The 26232-nt window shown below is 42.2% G+C and overlaps 1 protein-coding gene across 3 annotated transcripts in view; it reads right to left on the bottom strand.

The window, feature by feature from the left end:
- Positions 1-26232, bottom strand: part of CSTPP1 (centriolar satellite-associated tubulin polyglutamylase complex regulator 1) — a 147392-nt gene that overhangs the window by 85678 nt on the left and 35482 nt on the right. For all 3 annotated transcript variants that reach the window (XM_084630943.1, XM_084630942.1, XM_084630941.1), the window contains exon 3: positions 6940-7070. In XM_084630943.1, the coding sequence (XP_084487069.1) occupies positions 6940-7070 (131 nt within the window). The remainder of the gene's footprint in view (positions 1-6939; positions 7071-26232) is intronic.

Genomic DNA, 26232 nt, shown 5'->3' with positions numbered 1-26232 from the left:
TCTGTTCAAGTTCTTCTACTACTCTCATCAACGTGGTATCTGACTGAATGCCTTCTGATTCCTAAGCAAACTTACTTCCTTAATTCTCTTTACTTTCACCTCACCTTCCACCTTCAGGGTGAAACCACTCAAGTGCACTGTAAACGCCAGTGATTCCCTTCATGCCCACACTTTGCCACTTTAGTGAATGAAATGCAGAAGTCAGAGCTGCAGATATGTACGGCTGATAGAATATCTCCCTGACTGGATTGCACTTGGGATGTAGGCTACAGATTTTAAAAAATGGATTTCAGGTAAGCACCAATTTCCTATTGAGCACCTTTAACACCAACAACTAAAGGACAATTTTGTAGCAGGCAATGGTTCCTGAAGATCTCATAGCCTACCAGGGAGGGGAATATAGTATCTTCATGTTGGAGAAAGTGGCTCTCTCTGCTCCAAATTCCTTTCCTAATTTCAACCTCTGCGGAGATTCTCTAGAATCTTGGAACAGCAGAAAACACAACTTCATTTTGTATGACATCTTCCATACAAGCTACACAAAAAGGATCTGCAGACTTAAATGATACGCCAGATAGCAATAATATACATTACAAAAGCAGGGGTGTAAGAGGGTAACAAATAAATTCAAGAGTTACATCGTAGGGGCAACAGCAAGGGAGAGAGGCACTAAGCCATCAGCATGGGGAAACACAGATTTTAAGACAAGATATGGAGAGATATAACGATAATTCTCTCCTCAGCACTGACAGACCTGAAAAGCAGTTTAGCAGCCAAAAGATGTCTTGAAAAGGACTGAGTCTTTACAAGGGGTCCTGTTCTCTTACAACTCTTTTCAAAACGGCAAGTATAGTGAAGAAAGAACAGCTTTCATCTTTCTTCTCCTCCTCCACATCTGTTGACATGGCTGCTGCTGCAGTGCCATCAAAAAAGCATGTTGGAGTTCCATACTAATTAATGCAGCTAATTCTTCAAATAATCTCCACTGGATGGTTTCGTAAGTGCAACTAGTGTGCATATTACCCACAATGCTTTCCTACAGGTGCAGGGAAGACATCTCCTGAGAACATTCAGTGAGACTTGGAGCTTTCAGATTCACGGTACAGATTACACAACCCAGAATGCATTTTATTCCAGGGGATTTCCCCACATTTTGGATGTATTAACTCTCCAGACCACAACACAGTAATGTAATGCTGTGTCTCAGGAATCTTTAACTGAAAAATTAATTCCAATGGGGTTGAATAAGAATGTTGTCAGGAGGACTGGAAACTGGCCTAAAGACCACAAAACAAAGGGTAACAAACAGCCATTGACTGTTGGGGAAGTGCCTAGCGGAGTATCACCACAGTGATCAATGTCAGAGCTAGTCTTATTTAACAGTTTCAGTATAACTAGAAGAGGAAGTAAAGAGCACACTAATAACATTAACATGATACTAAATTGGGAAAATTGTGAATATCTGTAAGGATAGAGAAATATAAAAAACTCCAACAGAGGTTAGAAACAGGGAGAAGGGAAAAAAGTTTTGGAAGAATGCAGCTAATATACCTGGAGAAAAATAATTCAATACAAAGATATTTAATGGGAGGAAGAAACTTAGGAAGCAAGAAGAATGACACACCTAGGAGTGAGAACAGACAGTAAATTAGATACGAGTTTACAATAAGATATGGTTGCAAAGAGAGGAGGAATTTAATTTTGGGGTTGCATATGCAAAGGGATCAGATCAGATTATGGAGAAGAAACTTTCTGAGACACTGTGTTCAATTCTCTGCACTACATAACCATAAAAGCACTGATAAATTGCAGTTTGGATGAGGACATGGCCACAATGATCAATTCACCACCTCCAGACTAGATCACTGTAACACTCTACACCGATGCAATGCAGAAGCTCCAGTTTGTATAGAATGCAGCTATATACTCTTTAATGGAAGGGGCCACAGTGAACCCATAACCCCAGGCTCTGATCCCTCCACTGGCTCTCAATCTGCTTCAGTTGCTAGTTGAAGCTCTTTGTTCCGATCTTCAAAAGCCAACAATGAGTCAAAACCGAGCTACATCAATGGCCACATTTCAATCCATGCTCCACCAGGACAGCTGTATTTCTTTGGGACAATGCAGCTCACAGAGTGTGAGAGAGATGGAGATCAAGTATTCGCAGTGTGGGGGGGGGGGGGGGGGGAGAGATGACATGGGTCTAGCTGTGGAATGAGCTTCCAAAAGAGATTATACTAAATCCAGAGTTTGACCACCTTTAGGGCATGTGGTAAAACCCTGCCCACAATACCTAGAGTGATATTCAAAATAAATTATAAATATAAAGCCTAAATAGATCTTCCTGTAATCAGAGAAGGGGGAGAGCAGAAGATGCCATGATATCCACTAGGGTCCTCACTATATAGCTCTAATGTAGCTAGGAAATGCCTAGAGGCTATGGTGATGGGTGTTATCAAAAACAAATTGATTAGACAAATTAGATACATAGTTCAAAGAAAGGCAATACAAATTATCATGGGACTGACTTCAGGAATCACAAAAAGCTAAATATGTATAACCTGACTAAGCAACAAATATAGGGGATACAATAACACTCCTCATGTATTTGAAGGTGGAGAGAGTGAATTTAGTTTAGTTCGCGGAGACATAGCTAGGGGTAATGGCATGAAAATAAGAAAGAAAATGTTGGCTGAACTGCAAGAAAATCTTGACAGTGAAATGTATTTGGCTATGAAAGTCTTCCCAGGAGAAGTTATTGGAGTGAGATGGTCTTTTCAATTTCTAACTTCCTCTGAATCATATGGACCTGGTGCTGCCCTAGTTTTTGTTAATATTCTAATCTTGAGGCTCTGTAGAATCAAGAAGAATGGTCCACAGCCCATACACAGCCCTTCTCCATAGGTCAGTCCATATAACAAGCTCATTATAGAGGTGATATGCTTGGTCTAGGGAGGAGAACAAAGCACCCCCCATTACAGCAATTTCAAAGGCAGTTAGGCTTCTGCCTTCCCAGCTGGAAGTAAGGAAGCATGAGGTGGGGACTACACAAAATGTGAAATCTGAAAAAATTAAAAAGGGGATATAAAATGATGATTCCTAAAGTAAAGAGATGGGCAAAAGCCCACACTGCACTTGTGTGTGCGCACACGCACATGTGTGAAAAGATGGGGGAGGGGAAGAGGACTGAACAGTAGGGGGAAAGTTACCGAAACCGGAAAATTTTTTCCTCAGGCTTGCAGCAGTTTCGTGTTTCAGTGGCTGCAATCATCTAAAGTAATCAAATTTCCCATCCTGTCTGGAATGATAGAATCCTACATCTAGTCTTGAATACCTATCTACAGGGGTATGCCTAGAGGATCGGGCAATTTCTATCTTCACTGGAGGCAATTTCACATTGCAGAGACAGCAGCTGCTGAAAAGCTCTATAAAGAATGGGAGCTCTGGAAGGAGCTCTGCACCTTTCCATGTATGTGTACTGATGGCCCTGACTGGGCCTGCCTCCTCCACACATGCTGGGCCTGAAGCAGATTCCTCAGAATAAAATGCCTTTAATTGGCTGGAGAGCATTTGAAGCAAAAATCCCTTTAATTAAAACCATAGAGAGTCAACAAAATGTGAGAGTCATGGCGGTTGGGAGAGGCATGTGCTGACCTTCTGAAACTTCACAGCAGATCTCAGCAAGGGCTGTTTATACTGAGAAAGCACAGTTTTAATTGAACAGTCCTAGAGAACAAAAACACAAGGAGTAGATTACCTAGAGTCCAAAAGCTCAATTTAAGTATATGCAGAGGAAACAAGATTCCTGGTTACTCTACCTTCCTTAATATACTGTTAATACATATTTTCTGTGTACAGTACTCAGCATTTGAGGCAGACATCCACCATGGGAGATGCTGTGTGTGTTAAACTGGCAATTTAATGGAGCTATATTGACCCCAGTACAATACTAACCATATCTGTTTGGTAAGTGCTTAAGGGAAGGAGGAACACCTGACAAGGCATAGTCTACTCGACACTCTTGATGCTGTTGCTAGATCACATACTGAAATAAACCCGGTGGTATTTCCTTTAGTGTGTGGAATGCCAGATTTATGCACACTTACATTTATAACTGCACCTCAGCAAATTTTTTTTAAAGATAGTTGGAAGTCCCATTCAAAACAAACCCCCTTTTTGTTCAGATTTAGCTGCCAGAACCTGTTCAGATGGTAACAGATGACCTGTTGCTAGCCACTCTTTCATAACACTTTAAGGAACGTGGCCCACCTAAAAGCCACCAATTCCAGAGCAAAAGGAGGTAAGGCGGCAAGGCGGCAATATAACGGACAACTGGTAGTCAGTAATGCTTTTCGTGATGACACTGAACAACACGAAGTAAAAGCAGCTGCTTGAGTCTAACCAACTGCACCTCTGCACAAAACCTAACAAGCCAACCAGGCAGTAAAGTCAAGAGGATAGGAAACTCAGTGAGGAGGTGGTGCCTGCAGCATTCCCCCAAGAGAAATCATCTTATTGCACCTATTTCCTGTCAATAAATATACAAAGTTGTACACAACGTTCACCTAAGTTCCAATATAAATTACTCCTAATCGATGGGAGATTTCTCCCTCACTGGAGCTACATACAGCCTTCTGAATGCATGGCTACATGTATATGCTGGCTGACCCAGGAAAGCTCAGAGTGAGGCACATGCATTCTCCAAGTGATGGCATGTTTATTGCATGACTGATAGACCAACAGCAAGTACCACTTGGGGTTTTTTTCTGTATACAGTGGGAGCTGCTGGCAGGCTGGTTAAACTCTTGATTCAGTCCTTTGCTGAGCTTCTAAAATCTCAGTGGAAACCCCACTTCCTGTACAGGGATAGCTACTGCTCTGAAATCCGAATAGAAACACAAACAAAATCTTTTTCTGATCTCAAATCTCAAACGTAGGAACTATATTATCCTACATCTATAACTTCATTCTTCTTTGCCTCACAACCTTCATTCTTCTTTGCCTCACTTTTCCATGGCGTATGTTATATATATTTTCTCATTTGTTTGTCAAGTCCACAACTGGCACAGAAGGGAGTATTATGTAGTTTCTCAGGGGCACCTACCACATTTGTGGGTGCTATAAAATAATAACCGCTTTACCGTCAAGATAGAAATTCAAAGCCTGAATGGAATGTAAAATTGAGAGCAATGATAGGCAGAAAAGAATTCACTTCCAAACAATAGCTAGACAACAGCATTGGGGACACAGAGGAAATAGGGGATGCAGTCTTGACCTAGGAAAGTCCGAGAATAGCTTGGAGGTCCTGTGCTAAGTGAGACCTAGGACAAGGCACTGAACCATAGAGTAGAGCCCTGCCCCAATAGAAATCCAGGAGAGGAAACTAAATCAAAAGACTGGAATCCCAGTTTAGATGACAAAGGACATATCCTTTCCTAATTCTGCATGTGGCATTATTGCTTAAATGAACAGGAGTTCCAAACACAAATCTAGAAGCACTTATACTTTGACCCACTCATTACAAAAGCACCAAGCCTGCACAGACAGAACCTCCCTCTGGTCTCCACCGAGTTTCCTGTCTGATTTGTGTTGTCTGTTCTTGGGGCAGGGATGGTGTCTTTCTATGATTTGTACAGCTATGAACCCAGGTGCTATGGCGATGCAGAATATGTAAACAGAGCCTGGATCTCATGGATACTGTTTAAATTGTTTCAAAAATACAAAACCTCTTCTTTAAATGTAGTTTTTGTAAGGAAGATGGTTTAAAAACTATGAATTATCTGAAAGCCCAGATCAGAACCACCACATTACTGATCACTTTAGCCATTGTACTTAAGGAACCCCTGAGTCAAAGTATCTTTTGCTCTGGGCATCACTTAAATTTCTCCGCTCTAGGTACTTGTGCCCTTTGTAGATGTTTTGTGCATTAAGTCATTGAAGGTCTTGTTTCTGGCCACTGCAATTTGCTGTTCATCTTCAATACACCTTGAGTTCCTCCTACATTCACGAAAAAGAAAAAAAAAAAAATCCAATCCTAGACTATCTGTGTGCGAAGACAGCCAGTCCTTCATGCCCACTGTGGTGTTTGCATGAGTTGGCCGTTTTTGATTGGTAGTTTAGACCTGATAGAGAATCAACTGGGTGATGTTCTGAACTCTCCTGTGAAACATTCATAGTGGATGCTATTTCACTGCAGATGCATAGAATGGAAATTAAAGTAAGCCGCCTAGAGAACGTTGCCAGGGGCTGTGACGTATTTTGAATTGCCTCTTTAAGGACAAGAAGTTTCTAGTAAATAGGATGGAGATGCTTGAAAACAGAGTGCTTACCTTCTATCTAAGAAAAATAGTATAAGAGCTTGGAGAATTTTTTTTTTTTGGTAAGTTGCTGGATGAATTATTGGCAGCACATATTCCAACGTTCTGTTTCCCCCTGTGCGTCTAACAAATCCTTGTCTGTACAAAGTCCATAAAGTACACTAATAATTTGGGACTCTCAATCATGAAAAAAGTTCTTGAATTCTTTGAGGAGCACGCCTAAAGGGTACTAATGGGCACCTGAGCCTCTGCCACACATCTACTCTTGAAGCGCCACAGGATTTTATTCTCTTCCCTGATCTATTCAATATTTACATGCAGCTGCAAGGAGTAAACGTGAGACTTCATAAACTTGAATGACAACATTATTAGATAACACCACCCTGTTCTTTATAACCTACAACACCACCACCATCAAACAGCTATTCCAGTGTCTGGCGGAGATAAGCTCGTGGATATGGAACAGCTAGCAGAAGTTAAACTCCAACATGCCACTATGGTGGTGTTTTCATTGGTGGAGGATATGTGTCCATTATACATGAAGACAGTTAGCAATTTAGGGCAGCTTTAATACTGCATGCTGACACTAGGCTCTCACAGTGATGGATTTTGGAACGCTTACCTCCATTTTTACCCACTGCTCGGAAGCATCTCCAGAAGGTCCGTAGGAAGGATGCCCTGTTGTGGGGTGTGGCTTGGATGAAGCTGAACTCTCGGAACAAAATGTGAGTTCCTTGACGCACACTGTTAAAACTGCAGAGATAAAGTCAAAATGAGAATTCGATGTAGTATTAGGAAACAGAACCCAATATGGAAGCCTGGGGCCAGCTGTTATAAACAACAATCAAATCACAGGCAAAGTTACACTTTCTGAAACAAATCTCTAAACCATATCACACTTCACATCCATCAGTTTTCTAGACAGAAGTCTAGTTGCATGAACTGGATCTCAAAATTTCAAATTTGTGATTCAAGGGCTCTTGAAACTCAGATAAATTCATTCTAAAACATCTACAGATCCCAGGTGCCCAAGAGTCACTGGAAGGTTTGAAAGACTGAATAATCCTTCTCTTTGCCCCCTGGGAAATGGGTGAGTTTTACAGTTGCCTGTCTGTTCAGAAAATACATCTCCCTCTAGCTCATTTTGAATTGCACTTCCTGTCCCATCATAATTCTCCCTGCAGCCACCCAAGATGCAACTTGATCAGTGATTTTTGGATTTTCATTTCCAGGTTATTGAAATTTGCACACATTGTGGATGTGGAATCTATTTCAGTTTTGGATGTGATGTAAGTGGCAATTCATGGAGTGACACTGACGCTAGCACTACAGAGGGAGCATTATTATATTCCACCTTTCAAGCCAGATATAAGCCTTTACATGACAGTCAGTTTCTCCTGAAGATTCTCATACTCAGGTGCAAGGCTCCAACATTTAAGTTGTAAACACTGTAGGACAACATCTATTGGCTCAATTAACTATTTTCATTTGATTTTCTCCTCTTTTTTCCTTTTAGATTTTAAGAAACATTTTTATTGACCCCAGATGTTGTGAAGGTTTGGAAATACCCTTTTAAGGTGCAATGAAGATCAACATGTGAAGGAAATAGAAACAAGAATACAAATAACATTAAAACCAAAGTCACAACGATAAGGTCTCCTCTAATAAAAATTGAGTCATCCATGCATTTTGCTGTGCTTCTTACAAGCAGGGCAAAGATTTTATACACTCCAGAGAGATCATTAAGGGATTCCCCAAGGACAGCAGCTTAGTCCATCTCCCGCAGGAGAGTTAATGAAAAGATTCAAAGTTTATTCTTGATCACGGCAGAGCTTTTCCACAGGTAACTTCTCCACAAAAGCCATAATCCACTGGTCAGCAGGGAGCCTCTTAGTTATTTAGCTATTTTTAAAAATGTATCCTGCATTATAACTTAATATTCAAACCACTTGATTACAGATGAAATTCCCTTCGGAGGATAGGGAAGGGTCTTTTTTGTGACATAAAGGCAGTCAGTCAGTCAACCAGACATTCAGAGCTCTTTTGTAGAACAGCAGTGGCATGTCACTTTATAAAAATTAAATATAAGAATTACATTTCTGCCATAGGAGTAGGAAGTCTCTGTTTGGGTATAGAGTAGGCTTTTACTATCATGATCTTCAGGTTAAAGTTCATTAGATTTCTTTAGATTTCCTACTTTATCAGTATAATTTTAATTAACTCTAGCAATACATCAAGTGACAATGCCATCAGGAGATTTCTGAAGGCAAGAATTAGAAGCCCTAAAAATGGAACTATATAGGCACATAAGCGGTCCAGTATGATTTTTTCATTAGTTACCTTGAACTTTGAGATTTGTCAACACTGCTAATTTTATTGCAAGTCTCACAATAGTTGGTCTCTCTCAAATGCTTTAGTTCCTGGAGGCATATGAATACATGGGAATCTTAGGTTTCACTAAAATAATAAATTAGTTTCTTATCCTCATGGTTGCAAGAAAAACCTTGAAAATGTGACTCAAGCATACTTCAAAGACTCATAAAACAGAAGGCAAATAAAAGGAACCCAAATAATCAGCTTTTGATTTTGGGGGCCTGACTCATGATTTCTGAGCTCTTAATGTTGCCAGTACTGTTTCTGCAAATACTACAGGCCTAACTATTATTACATATTTATTGAGCACTACCAGTGTGCTCAGTGCTGTACAAATTGGATGAAGACAGTCACTGCTCCAAGAAGCTTATAAGCACAACAGGCCCCTCCAAAAAGAGAGGCAATGAATCAGGGGTCTGATTCACTTATTTCACCGGACTTTGCTTCACGCTTTAGATCAGCGTTTCTCAAATGCAGCCACCAGGGGCTTTTCTTGCGGCCACAGCCTCCTGGGCAGTGACTCGAGCAGGGGCGTAAAGCAGTACCTCTCCCGCAGGGCCATCAGAAGGGGTTGGGCCCTCCCCTATTCTGAAGCCACAAACTCCAGATGAGCAAGCAGCCAGTGAGTTCCCCACCTTCCCAGGTGTGGTGAAGCCCGGGCTTCAGGCTTCAGCCTGGGGCAGTGGGCGACAGGTTCCGGTCATGGGACTTTGGTCTCTGGCCCTGGACCCCAGCCACACAGCGGGGGATGCTGGCTCTGGGCTCACACATGCCCCCATTGGGCCTGGCCCCCGCAACCTCCTCCAGCCCCGGGCTCTGGCCATGCGGTGGCGGGCTTTGGTCCTGGACCCTGGGCTCACTGCCCGCTCCCCACCCCCATTGCCCTTGGCCCCCACTGTCTCCCTACCCACCTCTACATCAAGTGCTTAATTTGTCCCCTGGCTTCCCAGGGCTGAGTAAGTCTGCTTGATATGTGTACAGTTGTTAATATCATTTTTCACAGCCTCCCAGCTAGCTAGGAAGTCCGCTAGGAAAAGTGATATTAACAAACATACAAATATTACTTTTCGCAGCAGCAGACTTACTAGCTAGCAAGTCTTAAAAAAAAAATAAGGCAAACACACACAAAAGAAACAACAACAAATGACAAGAATGCGCAAAGCACCTTATTTGTGTTTCTATTATGTTTAGGTCTAGTAAAGAATAGAGAACTGTACACTATTTTTATTACTGAATCTGCAAAAAAAACCTACATAAATAAATAATGATTTGGACATATATATGTGCATATTTATTCGTTTTTCCTAAAGTTAATTAAGTATTTTACGAAAAACTGTCATAGCAAGAGTTGGTGGCTGCACTCTGAGGCCAGCAAAAAATTTACTGTGAGATGACTAAAGACAGATTAACAAAGTGTTACTACTCTGTTTTGATTTTAAATAATTATAAAAATACTTTGCCATCTGAGGATCTCAACATACTTTACAAATGTTAATGACATAATTGAAATTTTTATTGTGTTAGTGTCCAGCTGCCTCAGCCAAGCCAGGCCCCATTGTGCTAGACACTGTACAAACATACTAAATAGCATTCCCTTTCCCAAAGAATTTACAATTCAAAAGAAAAAAAAAAAGATAACAGGTGGATGAATCCAGTATGGTTGGGACAAGGTTGGAGGCATTAAGGCCAAAGGGTTTACAGTAGCAATGGTATGATAGCACTGGACAAGAGTTTTGACAGGCAGAGAGACAAGGTCAGATCTTGGAGATACTGTGAAGGAAGAAGCAGCAAGTTTTAGATAGCCTGGAGGTGTGAGTCAAAAGATCAGACCATGTCAAAGACAAAGCTGAGGTTAAGTACTTTGAGTAGGGCTCTACCAAATTCGTGGCCATGAAAAACACGTCATGGACCATGAAATCTGGTCTTGTGTGTGCTTTTACACTATACTATACTATACTGATTTCACGGAGGAGACCAGCGTTTCTCAAATTGCGGGTCCTGACCCAAAAGGGAGTTGTGGGGGCGGGGGCGGAAGGAGTTCACAAGGTTATTTTCAGGGGGTTGCAGTATTGCCACCCTTACTTCTGTGCTGCCTTCACAGCTGGACCAGATGGAGAGCAGCGGCAGTTAGCAAGTTGGGCACCCAGCTCTGAAGGCAGCATCCCACCAGCAGCAGCACAAAAGTAAGGGTGGCAATACCATACCATGCCATCCTTACATCTGAACTGCTGTGGCAGTGGTTCTGCCTTCAGAGCTGGGCTCCCAGCTAGCAACCGCCTCTCTCAAGCTGCCCAGCTATAATCTTGTGACCTCCCCACCAACTCCTTTTTGGGTCAGGACCCTTACAATTACAACAGATTTAAATAGCTGAAATCATGAAATTTATTATTTTAAAAAATCCTATGACCGTGAAATTTACCAAAATGGACCATGAATTTGGTAGGGCGCCAGCTTGAGTACCAGGGTGGTGCTGATCATTTAAGAGACAATAGTATTTAGGCTCAAAGAGAGGGGAAGTAACTTGCTGAAAGTCACAGAGATGCCAGTGATAGAGCTGGGAATGGAACCCAGATCTTTCAGCCCCAAACCATAGCTGTAAAGTCCTTCTTCCTTTCCCAGTGCTTTGTTGCCGAATTAGGATGGCAGCCTGCTTGGAAGAAGACCCAGGCATGAATTTAATGAAGGATCTGAATGAAGAGGAGACGGATAGAAAGGAAGAAGAGAAAAGAAGGCAATATATGAGAAGGATAATGTAATCCTTAGAACGGAGGTTTAAATAGAATGAGATGCAGAAGAAAGAAGAAATGAAATGAGATGCAGCCAATTTTGTAGAGCCTTGAAAAAATCAGGATGAGAAGCTTGAACTTGATGTGGAAAAGAAGGCCTAGCTGCAAGTTGAGACAACTAGAAGCTCAGGAGCACACGGTGGTGCCACTGGAGAACAGGCAAAGGCCTGGCAGCATGTCCTGGCATAACTGGAATGCAAAGACTCAGGCATGAATTCAGTGCACTCTGATTTTATGGTAGTACACCAGATTATTACTGGGACTGAGGAGTAATAAGTCCGCTCACGAGTCACCAGTATTCTCAGCACAGGATAGATCTAAAGTCAGCAGGTAGAAAAGCATGATAACTACGCAAGCAGTAACATGACAAGGCATGGGTGCATATGTCAGAACATCAGCACACATAGGTATTACATCTGCACTACTCAGTTGGCTGACAGAATATTTCTCTCATCCCTCTCTTCTAGCAGTATGTTATCAGTTTTATAAAATGGGAGTAGTCTGTCCAACGAGCTCAAACCTGTGTGGTCATCCTGGATCCCAGCATTGAACTTTGCTACAGTTAAGATGGCTCTTTTTTAACCAGCCCATTTTATAAAGACATATATATTTTCTCATGGGAAATGTTTGCTTTGGCCTCAAGGAAAGCAATCTTCTTATCAGCTGCAGAGCTTGCCAAGCCAATCTGCAGCAGCCCCATCAGTGAAGTGAAGAGCCCAGATATGAGGGAAACCAATAGGACACTCTCTTTGCCTACAGTCACATGTGGGATACACTTGGTGGTCCCAACCGTGAAGGCTGGCTGCATGTTGACCCTGGCCCATTTGAAATAAATTCAGAAGGACCCATGAGTGGCATGAAATCAAAGTCAGGTGCATGCATGGTTGGATCAGCTATAAGAAAATGATTTTTGACAGCAGCTGCAGACCATTCTTCACACCACATTTATGTTGCAAAGCAAGTTGGCCCACACTAGGTGACTTGATGACAAACATGCTCTTTAGTACCCAAAGGGGTCTGCGTACAGTGATAGGCTCAAGTTTGCTCTGATCTTTTCAACCATTCTGGCTGTAGCTTGTTCATGACAGATGTGTGGAGGAGTGACGTTGCTTAACACAGGGAGCTACGAGACTGGTGTGGGTTGATTCTTCCCAGTTACAATGTGCATAGTTGAGTCAACCAACTTGACATGAGATGAATGGAGCCAGACAGGGGCACTGTATTTTGTTGCAGAGTAACAGAGATACTCCTGAAGATCGGAGAGTTTGAGCATTTGCTCCCCATGAAGTGTCAGCCAATTTGCTTAGAAAGTATAGTTTTCCTCAGGTGGCTAAGATAACAAGACCTGTATCTAGGGTTGCTCTAAGGAAAACCAGGTGGAATTTGTGTTTCAAGCGATGTACGTTAAGATATTCTGTTCTTGGGCTGCTCTGCCATTGTAAAGATGGAACACATTCAAAACTGTCTTGGTCATGCTTGGTTGTAAAATGTCACAGACTACAGTGTTTGGCCATCTTAATCAAGTCAGCATTTAAACAGTCATCAAGTTCTGGGAATGACCAAACTTGGACACCTAAATGTCATCTGCATATGTGAAGCTGCAGGATTGGGTAAGTGGAAGGTCTTTTGTGTACAGGCTGAAAAACATCAGTACAAGCATAGAGCCTTGGGTTAGACCATTGCTTTCTCTTTTCCACCATCTAACTCGGTCTTCCATGTACACTCCTGTTGTGGAGGAGGAGGAGGAGGAGGTCAATGATACTGACTACCCATGCTGGAAGTGCTCTTGACAATTGTGTAAGAGCCCCATATGCTCGAATGTGTCATATGCCTCTGTCAGGTCCAGAAATATAGCTCCCATCTTCAGGGTTGTTTTTTTTTTTAAACTGTTTTTGTTGAACGATGTCAAAGCCAGTACTCGATCACAGGTCCTCTAACCTCTCCAAAAGCCTGCTTGCTCGACGCCAAGTACTGACTCTTCAGTGCATCTCCCCAGAAGTGGAATGAGATACTCCAGCACCTTGAATGGCACTGACAACAGGGATGTAGGTTGATAGCTTGCAACTTTATGTGGGTCTTTCCCCAGTTTCAGGAGAGTAACAACTTTTGACATTTGCCACACCTTTGGAAGTTGCTCTTTGTTGAGCGCTCATGTCAAGAACTGTGCCAGCCACTGATGTACACAAGTCCCGAGGTGCTTCAAGAACTCTGGCAATATATTATCATAGCCAGCAGCCAGTGCTACTCCTAATATCACTCAGAATTTTGTCTAACTCTGTGGCTGTGAATGCCCTCAGTGTACTGCTAAATGGTGTTTCTCTGATGGAACTGACGCCATTTGTCATGGACCTGATGGCTGACATGCTTCTCATTTGGGCCCACTGACACATTCAACAGATGGCTGGCAGCTTGGTTTGACACAACAGGTGATCCATTCAGGGCAGGTGCTTGCTGAGCTGCACTGAGATGATGAATCAAATTCCAGCATTTCTGGATTGAGTAAGTGACATCTAGATTCCAAGTTGTCTCTTCCTATCTAGTAGCATCCAGTGACTTGATTAGGTGATCAACAATATCTGGATCATCTTCCAGGACCAGACCTGATGCAGGTTAGGAGTGACCAAAGAAACTAGTCGTCTGTTCTAGTTGTGGAATGAGGCTACCCAGGACTCAATAATCACTAATATACAAGAATGTCTACCCTTAGACAGGATCAAAGGCACTAGTGGAGAGAAACAAGAATGGTTCGGCTCCACTGTGTTTTCAAATTCCTTCATATTGGGTAAGGAAGATGGCAGTAAAGAAATAACCAGTTATTGATGTTCGTGCTGATAAGCCAGGACAGACAGGATGATTGTACATATCTGTAAGTAGACCCCTTTCCCAGTCTGGTCTACACACACAGCCCACTAGTATGAGACCACATATGTTCCCCTCCCTCAAAGAGTCTAGCTTTCTTAACCAAGACATCAACACATAGACACTGTCTCCGTGGGCGATCCAGGGCTGGAGCACCCACTGGGGAAAAAAATAGTGGGTCCTCAGCACCACCGGCAGCCCCACCAATCAGCTCCTCCCCTGCACCTCCCACCAACTGCAATCAGCTGTTCAACGACATGCAGGAGGCACTGGGAGAGAAGGGGTGGAGCTGGGACAGGAAAAGGTGGAGGAAGGGTGGGGCACGCTCAAAGGAGGGGGCAGAATGGGCAAAGCACAGGTCGAGCCCCCCTTGGGAATTCAAAGTGGGCACCTCTGCATCAACAGTAAGGTAACAAAGCTTGGTTTCTCTCCAGGTTTAGCTGCTGCTAAGGTTCCTCCCTTACTGCTCAGCCCATACCCTAGAGCAGGGGTAGTCAATACCCAGACTGAAGGCCAAATCTGGACGGCCAGATGCTTTAGAATGGACCCTGAAATCTATCTTACTTATTTTTTATTAATTATTATTATTATATTACAATTTTCTTTGGACCTTGACTATACCTTGACCAATATATTTGGACCTTAACAAAAAATATTTGACTACCCCTGCCCTAGAGTCTCCTCCATGGGACAATCCCCATCCCTTATATCCAGGTAAGTGAACAGTCAGAGCCCACTTAAGGGAATCAACACATCCTAGTAAACAAGGCTATTTCAAACGCAGTCATTTTCTCCTCAAGCAGCCAATAAGAAGAGGTTTTGGTTTACTGAAAAGCAGCAAAACAGAAAACACTATCTATTCCTTTAGCTATATGAAGTACTGCTTCTCACTTCTACTGTGTGGTGTAGCCACCTGCATGTGTGCCCTGTGGAAGAAAAAAAGAATTGTACTAACTCTATATCAGGGGTGGGCAAACTTTTTTTTGTGGCCAAGGGCCACATCGGAGTATGGAAATTGTATGGCGGGCCATGAATGCTCACAAAATTGGGGGTTGGGGTGCGGAAGGGGGTGAGGGATCCAGCCGGGGGTTTGGGATCTAGGGTGGGGCCAGAAAAGAGGAGTTCACGGTGTGGGAGGAGGCTCCAGGCTGGGGCAGGCGGTTGGAGTGTGGGCTCCGACTGGGGGTGCGGGCTCTGGGGATGAGGGGTTGGGGATGCAGAAGGGTACTCCAGGCTGAGACCAAGGTGTTCAGAGGACGGGAGGGGGATCAGGGGTAGGGCAAGGGGTTGGGGCATGGAAGGAGGGCAGGCTCTGGGGGGCACTTACCTCAAGCAGCTCCCAGCAGCAGCAGCAGCTGATCCCCCCCTCCGGCTCCTACGCAGAGGTGCAGCCAGGCGGCTCTGTGCGCTGCCCCATTTGCAAGCACCACCCCTGCAACTCCCATTGGCCATGGTTCCTGGCCAATGGGAGCTGCGGGGGCAGCATGTAAAGCCCTCTGGTTGCCCCTATGTGTAGGAGACGGAGAAGGGACACATCACTGTTTCTGGGAGCTGCAGAGAGCGAGACAAGCTCCTGACCCTGCTCCCTGGAGCTGGGCAAGCCCCGGACCTCTCTTCCCAGCAGGAGCCTGAGGACCAGATTAAAACATCTGGAGGGCCGGATGCGGCCCCTGGGCCATAGTTTGCTCACCCCTGCTCTATATGCTTCAAAACCACTGATTTCAGACATGGTAAGAAGCTTAAGGTTGCTTGGTTCCCCCGCCCCCCCCCCCAAAAAAAGCAGCCACCCTCACAGGAGGCAGGCAAATTAGCACATTAACTGAAGTTACCATGGATGCAATTCCTGATTTGTCTAGTTGCACCAGAAATTAAACTACAAGCCCTCATTAGTTCACTCTAATATACTGTAAGCACTTGTGCTTCACGCCAAAGTTTTGGTAGGTATATGGGTAATCCTTGCATTAGCAAAGCTGCCTTTCCCACCGCTGCAATGAGTGAACTGGGGAGAGGAGAGAAAAATAAACCCCAGGATCTTGGCTGGGTCCAGAAGTTGAGAAAGCCCTTTGCAGAGAGGACTTCAGCAGAGATCTGTGCATTTTCACTCCTTGTTCTTACATGCCCCACAGCAGCCAAGCTGCAGAAAGGAATCTCCTTAAGATGCCAGTATTGAGAATGATGGGTCTTGCAGCGCACTTGCTACACCTGTGGGATGGGCATAAGAGAGGAAGAAAGAGGGTTCAGGAGGACATGGTGATAACATAGCCAAAGCTCTCACAAAAGGCTGTGCTGGGAACTCCAGCACTCAGGTGCTGCTTTTCTGAACAGAAGCAGTTTTCAATGGGGCTTTGTCTTTTGTGTAATTACATTTCGGCATCCTGCCAGAGTTCAGAAACTTTCAAGCACTCTTTTCAAACCTTTAGCCCTCTAAATAGATTGTAAAAGTCCCAGGATGCTATGGTAACGTCCCAATAGAAACCTACCACACTGGTTACTCTCTGCCTGCTGGAAACAGGCAAAGCCAAAATGCACTAAGCAAAGAGAACCTCATGTCCTAGAGAAGGACAGAAGAGCTTGACAGGTGGCCCCCCTTTGGTTACTAATATTAAGCACTGAATTAATTCACAGGACCCCTCCCCTATCAAAAGGGAAGCATGGCAAATGGACTGTGGCTCCCTGACTCAAAGAGCATTGCATTCATTTGCACCAAGAGCACGAAGCAAAGGCAGCGAGTTCTCTCTAAAGGGAAACTCCAATGTAAGATGAAAGATTAAATCGCTACACCTAATTACAAAGCAGAGTAGATCATTAAAACAAAATTAAGAGTCAAATACAAAGAATCAGGCAGGAAGCTTCCATCTTGACGATTTGATGATGAAAAATATGACAGAACTAGCTCTGCTAATAGCAAGCATTGGAATCTTGAGGTTTCAAAACTCAGGCATGTTCTGCCATTTAAAAAAATGTGTGTATGTAGTTAACGACTGTTAACCATCCACACTGAGTGCTAAAATTACAGTGATTACCTTATGACAAACTCTGAAGCCTTCCAATTTGCAATGCTTTATAATGGCAAAGCTGGTCCTTTTCAGCCCTAGTTTTCATCACCAGACAGGACTCCTGTGGAGACACATTATTATGATGGCAGCTCCCATTGAGAGACAACATTCTTATTCACTGATGAAGGTAGTGAAATTCTCTCTCTCACACACACACAATTCTTATTTAAGGCCCCAATTCTACAGCTGCTAGTATTATATTTAGTTCTAATGATTTAAGTAGCCAAATCACTGGAATGTTCATTTACTTACCTATCCTGAAGAAAAGAGGTGGCATATTCACAACCACTCAGTAAAAAACTGCTGCATCAACTGCATTTTTTCCTTCAGCCTCCCCCATGACTTAAAGACTATGAAATCAGCCTTAGGAAAAACAAAAAAACAACGAGGAGGACTTGTGGCACCTTAGAGACTAACCAATTTATTTGAGCGTAAGCTTTCATGGGCTAAAACCCACTTCATCAGGTGCATGGAGTGGAAAATACAGTAGGAAGATATATATAACAGTACATGAAAAGATAGGAGCTGCCTTACCAAGTGGAGGGGTTGAGACAATTCATTTAGGGTGGGCTATTATCAACAGGACGAAAAAATCACTTCTGTAATGGTAATTAGAGTGGCTCATTTCAAACAGTTGACAAGAAGGTGTGAGTAACAGTAAGGGGTAATTAGCATGGGGAAATTAGTTTTTAGTTCTTGTAGTGACCCATCCACTCCCAGTCTTTATTCAGGCCTAATTTGATGGTGTCCAGTTTGCAAATTAATTCCAGTTCTGCAGTTTCTCATTGGAATCTGTTTTTGAAGTTTTTTTGTTGAAGAATTGCCACTTTTAAGTCGGTTATTGAGTGTCCAGGGAGATTGAAGTGTTCTCCGACTGGTTTTTGAATGTTATAATTCTTGACATCTGATTTGTGTCCATTTATTCTTTTGTGTAGAGAGACTGTCCAGTTTGGCCAATGTACATGGCAGAGGAGTATTGCTGGCACAGATCACTTTGGGAGATGTACAGATGAATGAGCCCCTGATGGTGTGGCTGATGTGGTTAGGTCCTATGATGGTGTCCTTGAATAGATATGTGGACAGGGTTGGCAACGGGGTTTGTTGCAAGGATAGGTTCCTGGGTCAGGAACACTGCTACCACTCTGAAGCCTAAGGAAAGAATGACATCTTCCTTTAATGCAATTAACGATAGATTTTGAGGAATTCCTCTGAAACTCTGCAATAATGTTAAGATATGAAACAGTTGCTGTGGATTTATTTCTGACAATTAGCTTTAACAAAGGAGAAATCCTTACTAAACTGTGGGTAGATGTGAGGTGATAATTAACACATTTAATATCCTGGCACGGTTGGACCACATAACACTGCAACTGCAGACATCAGGCTTCCAAAGATATTTCCTTGTCTCACCTACCCACAAAGTTTATTTCATCTGAAAAGGGACGTGGCTCAAAAAATAAAAAAAATCTTTTTCACGTTACTTGGCCTGGGCTCACGATAGGGTTTGACTCTGCAGAGAGAACATAGGTGGCATGGAGATGATCCCCAAGTAATGTTTCAAGAGGAAATGAACCAGCAGCACCTGTGACACAGCTCAGAGTAGGCAGTGAGCCAGCTTCCTGATATTGCTTTTTATCAGAGGGAGCCCTCCAAGCCAAGGTTATGCCTTCTAAAGAAGGGGAGGATTTAAAAAAAAAGTTCCCCTCCCCTTTGCCTTTCCTATACTAGGTCAGGTTTCAGAGTAGCAGCCGTGTTAGTCTGTATTCGCAAAAAGAAAAGGAGTACTTGTTAGTCTCTAAGGTGCCACAAGTACTCCTTTTCTTTATACTAGGTCAGTAATTTAACACCCTGGGCTCTCAAATCAAAGCTTGCAATGACCTTGCTGTGTTGAATTATTAGCCCAGGGTATTATAAAAAAGAAAAGAAAAAACCTCTGAAATAACAGAAGCCTTTTGATCAGAGCACCATACTGTAGCTCACTGTAACTCAAGCTGGCCATTCTTATATAGCAGGAATTAAGGACTCTCCCCCACCAGGCAGGACCCTATTAAAGGACAATAGCTGTCTGAAAAAGGATAAGCAAGCTGATATGGATATAATAGGCCACATACGGGGGACCCTTTTTACTCTGAAATAAAGCTTCTTCTAAGAGTTATATGCTGGGAAATCCAGTATTCAGGGAGATGGGAAGGGAGTATAATAGAAAAGGGTGAGTAGCCATGCAGAAATGTTTGAAGGTACTTAAGGAAAAGGGAAGGGAGCTTCAGAGAGAAGCATCAATCATTAAACATTAGTACTTTCAGACTGATCAGGTGCAATTCCAGGCCACGTGGTAATTTAGTGACAGACCAGAAGGGACTGGCTGACAGGATTTTAAAAAAATTTTAAAAGAAGAAGCAGAAGAAGCAGTAGTAGTAAGTAGCAAAGAATTGAAACTCAGTGGTAAATCATCCACTAGAAAGAGGGGGCCGCTTGGTACTGGTGCAGACAGTTTATGGTGGTCACTACAATTTACTGCCCAACTTTCCCCACAATAACTTATACTCTCCTTACTCCTCCCCAAAAAGCATCAGGCTAATAAAAACTTGCCATTGTACTGCAAACAGTGGAGGCTTCTAATCCTTACCTACCAGGTATCTGATGCTTTGTTGAATATACAGGTATGACTGGGCACAACTGGAAAGAGAAGACAGTTTCTGCTTCAGCTGTTCTGTGACTTTCACTCTGTGTGGATACTCTTGTGGTTGAGGCACAGGATTGAGAGTTGGGAGGTCCAAGTCCTTGGTGCACAACTTTAGACAAGTCATAGCCTTTGTACCTCAGTTTCTTCATCTATAAAATGAAGAGGAGACTTCCTGGCCTTGCAGGGAGTTATGAGGATGTGTTTGCAACATACTCAAACTATAATGGTGAACTCCATAAAAATGTCTATTAAAGAAAAATAATTACAGAATGGCTTTCTGCTTCCCTTCAGCCAGGTGACCCACGGAGAGAACTACTCCTCCCTGCATAGCATCCCCTGCTGTTCTCTGACCTAGCCTGTGAAACTCCCAGTGAGCCAAAAATAGTTCACCATTGGTAAAATGCCACCATAATGTCATTTTAAAATATAAAAAACTTTCAAAATTGAATGAATTAATCATTGGTACTGAACACTAGATTTCATCTAGAAAAGCCCAGGAAACCAAGTTCTCTCTTTTCTGTTTTTTGACTATATCACAGAAACAAAATGGTAGATTTCTTGGACTCTGGTGAACACATCTACTTTTTAGGGTGCATTAATTCATGAATCCCTTGTCTTGATGCACTTCAAATTGGGAAGAAAAATTCTACCCTGGCCCCAGACATCATTTATTAATTTTTTGGCATATGACTTGCGGCTTTTAGAAAGGAGAGGTGGTACAAAAATTGCGCCTATCACAGAAACTCAATGTCACCTTTTTAGGAAGCGGCTATTGCCATGCCATAATACAATACAGCCAATTAGGTTCAAACAATATACCCAGACACTCCTGCACATTGGATAACATCAATTGGGAAGAGATTGCTGTGCAACAGAAGGAAAGAAACAACTTACAGGAACACCAGCTTTTAGATACCTAGATACTAGGGCATTTCTCAGACTACTTAGTCCTCTCCCTTCCTGCATTACAATCTGCCCTAAATCTGTAGCTGTCCTTCATTACTCTGCATTGTACACACTAGTCAGAGGAGTGCTACAAAGAATAGAGTTTGGGTTATGTTAAGAGCTTTTAAAACAGGGAGAAATTATGTTTTTAATATAGCATACTTTAAACAAAAGGATAAGATAGTTTTCAGGTCCTCTCTTTAACCCACACTGTTTTTAAACAGCACCTTAGAGTCCTGTTTTCATGATTAGGACAGGCTCGGTCTGCCATGGAATTCTAGACGGTATACATACCAGAACTCACGGTCATCTCCTAGGGTGGGAATGCAGTGGACAGCTACTGATCACTAGGAAGGGGAAGAATGCAGCTAAATGGGGGGAAAACCACACAGCCATAAAGAAAATACATATTAATTTTTTTTTAGTAAAATTAGCTTTCAAAATAGCATTGAAGTAGCTGTGGGATTTATAATGAGCAGAGATGGCTAAGGTACCAAAACATGAATGTCTCACAGACAGGAGCAGATAGCTTGGCACAGAAAACGTAACAATGGCTGAATAACTGCATCCACTGTGAGAGCTGGCAGGGAAGAACTACCCAGCACCACTTTTTCATCCTAATAAAGGGCAAATTAATCCACAACTGCTTCATAAAAAGAAAGGGACTTTCAAAAACAATTTAAGAGAGAGTTTGCAATTTTTCAGAGACATTATTAAGGGCACAAGAGCAAACGATCCCACCGCATAGGAAAGATAGGAAGCATGGCAAGAGACCACCCTGGCTTAACCAGGAGATCTTCAATGATCTGACAACAGGACAAGAGTCCTACAAAAACTGGAAACTAGGTCAAATTCAAAGGATTAATATAAACAAATAAACACAAGTATGTAGGGACAAACTTAGAAAGGCCAAGGCACAAAACGAGATTAAACTAGCTAGAGACAAAGGAAAACTAGCTAGAGACAAGAAAATATTCTACAAATACATTTGAAGCAAGAAGAGGACCAAGAACATGGTAGGCCTGTTACTCATTGAGTGGGGGAAACCAATAAACAGAAAATGTAGAAACGGCAAAAGTGCTAAATGACTTTTGTTTCAGTTTTCACCAAAAAGTTTAGTAGTGATTGGACATCTAGCATAGTGAATATCAGTGAAAAGGAGTTAGGATCAGAGGTTAAAATAGGTAAAGAACAAATTAAAAAATATTTAAACAAGTTAGATGTCTTCAATTCACCAGGACCTGATGAAATACCAGCCTAGAATACTCAAGGAGCTGACTGAGGAGATATCTGAGCCATTACTGATTATCTCCAAAAAGTCATGGAAGACTGGAAAAATTCCAGAGGACTGGAAGAGGGTAAGTATAGTGCCAATATACAAAAAAGGGGAACAAGGACAACCTGGGGAATTACAGACCAGTCAGCTTAACTTCAGTACCCAGAAAGATAATGGAGCAAATAATTAAGCTATCAATTTGCAAACATCTAGAATATAATAAGGTAATAAGTAACAGTTAGCATGGATTTGTCAAGAACAAATCATGTCAAACCAACCTAATAGCTTTCTTTGACAAGGTAACAAGTCTTGTGGATGGGGGGAAAGCAGTAGATGTGATATCTCTACATTGTAGTAAGGCTTTTGATACAGTCTTGCATGCCTTCTCATATACAAACTACGGAAATACAGCCTAGATGGAGTTATGATGAAGTGGGTGCAGAATTGATTGTAAAACTAATCCCAGAGAGTAGTTATCAGTGGTTCATAGCTGAGCTGGAAGGGGATATTAAGTGGGGTCCCGCAGGGACCAGTTCTGGGTCCGGTTCTGTTCAATATCTTCATAAATGATTTAGATAATGGCACAGAAAGTACACTTATAAAATTTGCGAACAATATGAATCTGGAAGGGGTTGCAAGTGCTTTGGACGATAGGATTAAAATTCAAAATTATCTGGACAAACTGGAGAAATGGCCTGAAGTAAACAAAGTGAAATTCAATAAGGACAACTGCAAAGTACTCCACTTAGCAAGGAACAAATCTATTGCACAAATGGAGAATGGGAAACGACTGCCTAGGAAGGAGTACTGTGGGAAGGGATCTGGGGGTCATAGTGGATTGCAAGCTAAATATGAGTCAATAGTGTAACACTGTTGCAAAAAAAAAGGAAACATCATTCTGGGATTTTTAACAGGAGCGTCGTAAGCAAGACAAAAAGTAGTAATTTTTCTGCTGTACTCCGCGCTGATTAGGCCTCAACTAGAGTATTGTGTCCAGTTCTGGGTGCCACATTTCAGGAAAGATGTGGACAAATTGGAGAAAGTCCAGAGAAGAACAACAAAAATGATTAAAGGTCTAGAAAACAAACTATGAGGGAAGACTGAAAAAAATTGGGTTTGGTTAGTCTGGAGAAGAGAGGACTGAAGCAGGGGACATGATAACAGTTTTCAAGTATGTAAAAGGTTGTTACAAGGAGGAAGAAGAAAAATTGTTTTTATTAACCTCTGAGGATAGGACTAGAAGCAATGGGCTTAAATTGCAGCAAGGGAGGTTTTGGCTGGACATTAGGAAAAAATTCTTAACTGTCAGGGTAGTTAAGAGCTGGAATACATTTCTTAGGGAAGTTGTGGAATCTCCATCATTGGAGATTAAGATTAGAGAAACACCTATCAGGGATGGTCTAGATAATACTTAGCCCTGCCTTGAGTACAGAGGACTGGACTAGAAGACCTCTCAAGGTCCCTTCCAGTCCTACAAGTCTATGACCTGTGTATTCCCAAGAGCAGTGACCTGTATGCTTAGTCTCATCTTGTACTGAGTTGTCTTTGTCCTCTGATCATGGGACAGAGCGTTCAAGACTGGATTGCCATGTTTTACAATTAACCACTTGTTAATCAGCATAAAACTATACCAGCATGGTTGCACCATGATTTGGATGACCTAAGGCACTACTGCAATACAAATAACCATGATGAGACAAGGTAGGACCCTGTACAGACAAACATGCTGCTCCCACGCTTGCACTGTGGGTGCTACCAACCACCTGTTCAGTTACCCTGATAGGAGCCATATCACAGACAAGGCTTTATCAACTCTTGGTGTTCCCATTGTCAATTGAACGTTGCTAAAATTCCCTGGTACAGATACAGTCCTCATTGCTGATGTTAATGTTAACTCTGCACTTGGAGAAATTTATTTAGGTAAGAAGCTCTAAACTCACTACTGCTTCCTGGTTTCTGTTGTGAACTGGTTACAGTCTGTCCCATCTAGAAGGAGACACAGCAGGATTAGTTGATCAAGTTTCCTTCCAGCCACATGCAGCATGAGCAATTATTGATGGAGCCAGGAGATGGCATCTTCCTGATTTGCTATGGTTTCAGAGCACTGTAAGCAGAAAGCCTCCAGCTCTTTGGGGTTTTCAGATTTCCCAGAACTAGACAAGGAAACATGTTTAAAGAATGATACAAAACCAAAGTGAAAAATCATAAATTTTCAAGACAAGTCAGTCAGAATTACAGGACATTTCAGAAGCTTGCTATTCATGTTGTTAGGGAGACAGTCATGGAATTAAACACCTGGGATTTTCCTAGTCGTCTTAAAAGTCATATCTGGTTCTTGCAGACATTTGCTGATGTTGCACCTTCAGCACATCCACGTTTTCCAGACTTTGAAGAGATTCCAAATTCTTTGGTCCTATCCATATTGGGATCAGACCTATTAACTGCTCGGTTAAAAGTATTCCCATCAATATACTATGACTTAGCAACATTCTGCAGTTAAAGGATGAATGTCAAACTTCTTCTAAAAAGGAACAAAACCAAGAAAACCCCATAAACTGTGCCAGCATCTCTTGAGGAGCCTTCTGAGTAAGGAGAGAAATTGTCCTCAACAAACCATATTTTATTCCAACACAACACAAGCTCTAGAACCTAGAATGGCTAGAAGTGAAGGCCAATCACTCCTCACAAGTCAGCAAACTGAGCTGCTGTTTGGACGCAGCAGAACAGACTCAGGTTTAATCCAACATATCCCCTACTCTGCAATATCCCAAAATGCTTTTTTAAAAATATTTTTTAAGAGCATAAGAAAGCAGGGGAACGTATAGACCAATACAGCAGCCATGAGGTATTCAACAATGGTCTCACACAGCTCTGGACAACAATTTTTTTTTATGGAGAGAAAGAAAAACCCTGTCAATGCGTTCCACAATGTCTCCCTCCCAGAAAACAATAAAACACGTTCTAAAGAATCATGCAAAAGCCATCCTAAACACATGATTAAAAAAAACTATCAAATTACCTGTTGCTCCTACTTTTTCATATGTAGTGCTGCTGATTTGAATATACCTTTGGTGGCTTAATGGCAAAGTCCTTCAGAACATACATACAGATAACTGTAGAGAATCCGCTCCATATGGCATGTGAGCGAATGTGACCCAGGAATCTCTTGATGCGAACTGGCAGACAACACAGGGATGCATACACATTTACAGGGACTCCTGCATCAGTTTTGTGCATAATAATTCACTAAAAGGTGACATATGAGGTCTACTGAGAGCCAGTGACTGTCATCATAATCATTGTGAAATGCACGTAAGGATAATATTTAAGGGAGTTATACACCTCGACTAGAAATTACTTTCTCAAGGTCTGAGTTAAAACCAGTCACCAGAAGGTGACAAAACATGTTCCTTTCACACAGGCAGGAGGCACTTATCTATTTGGTTATATGCAACTGAGTATTGTTTACTTCACAATGGATACCTATCTGAATGCTAAACCACTAGCTAATCAAGATTAAGAAATTAACAAGACTGCAAAATCTACAGGAAAAAACACAGCAGGAAGGTGTCCAGTTTATGAGTAAAGAAAGATCAAAGGATTGTGTTGATATATCAGGGGCTGCAAAGGGTCACCCTAGTGTCTCACTTAGGAAGTAAGCTGTCAGTGGGCTTGCTTCATGAATGGAAGGTCCCAATCAAGCTTGGTTGTAATATACTGGAAGGATTTGGGGACAGTTTTTGCTCTTATGACATAATGTCCTATTAGTTAAGTTTAAGCTCTAGAATGTGTGTTATGATTTTATATCTAACCCTTTGTTTCCAGTATTCCTGCTTATCAGTTGAATATTTTTTTTTGTTAAATAAACTTATACTTGCTATCGACAAATCTTAAGTGCTGTGTGTTAAGTGAAGCTACGTTCTATCCTATAACTGGT

This window comes from Lepidochelys olivacea (assembly GCF_965140295.1).
Source record: "Lepidochelys olivacea isolate rLepOli2 genome assembly, chromosome: 6".
NCBI lineage: Eukaryota > Metazoa > Chordata > Testudines > Cheloniidae > Lepidochelys > Lepidochelys olivacea.
This window is presented reverse-complemented; position numbering and strand designations above follow the sequence as displayed.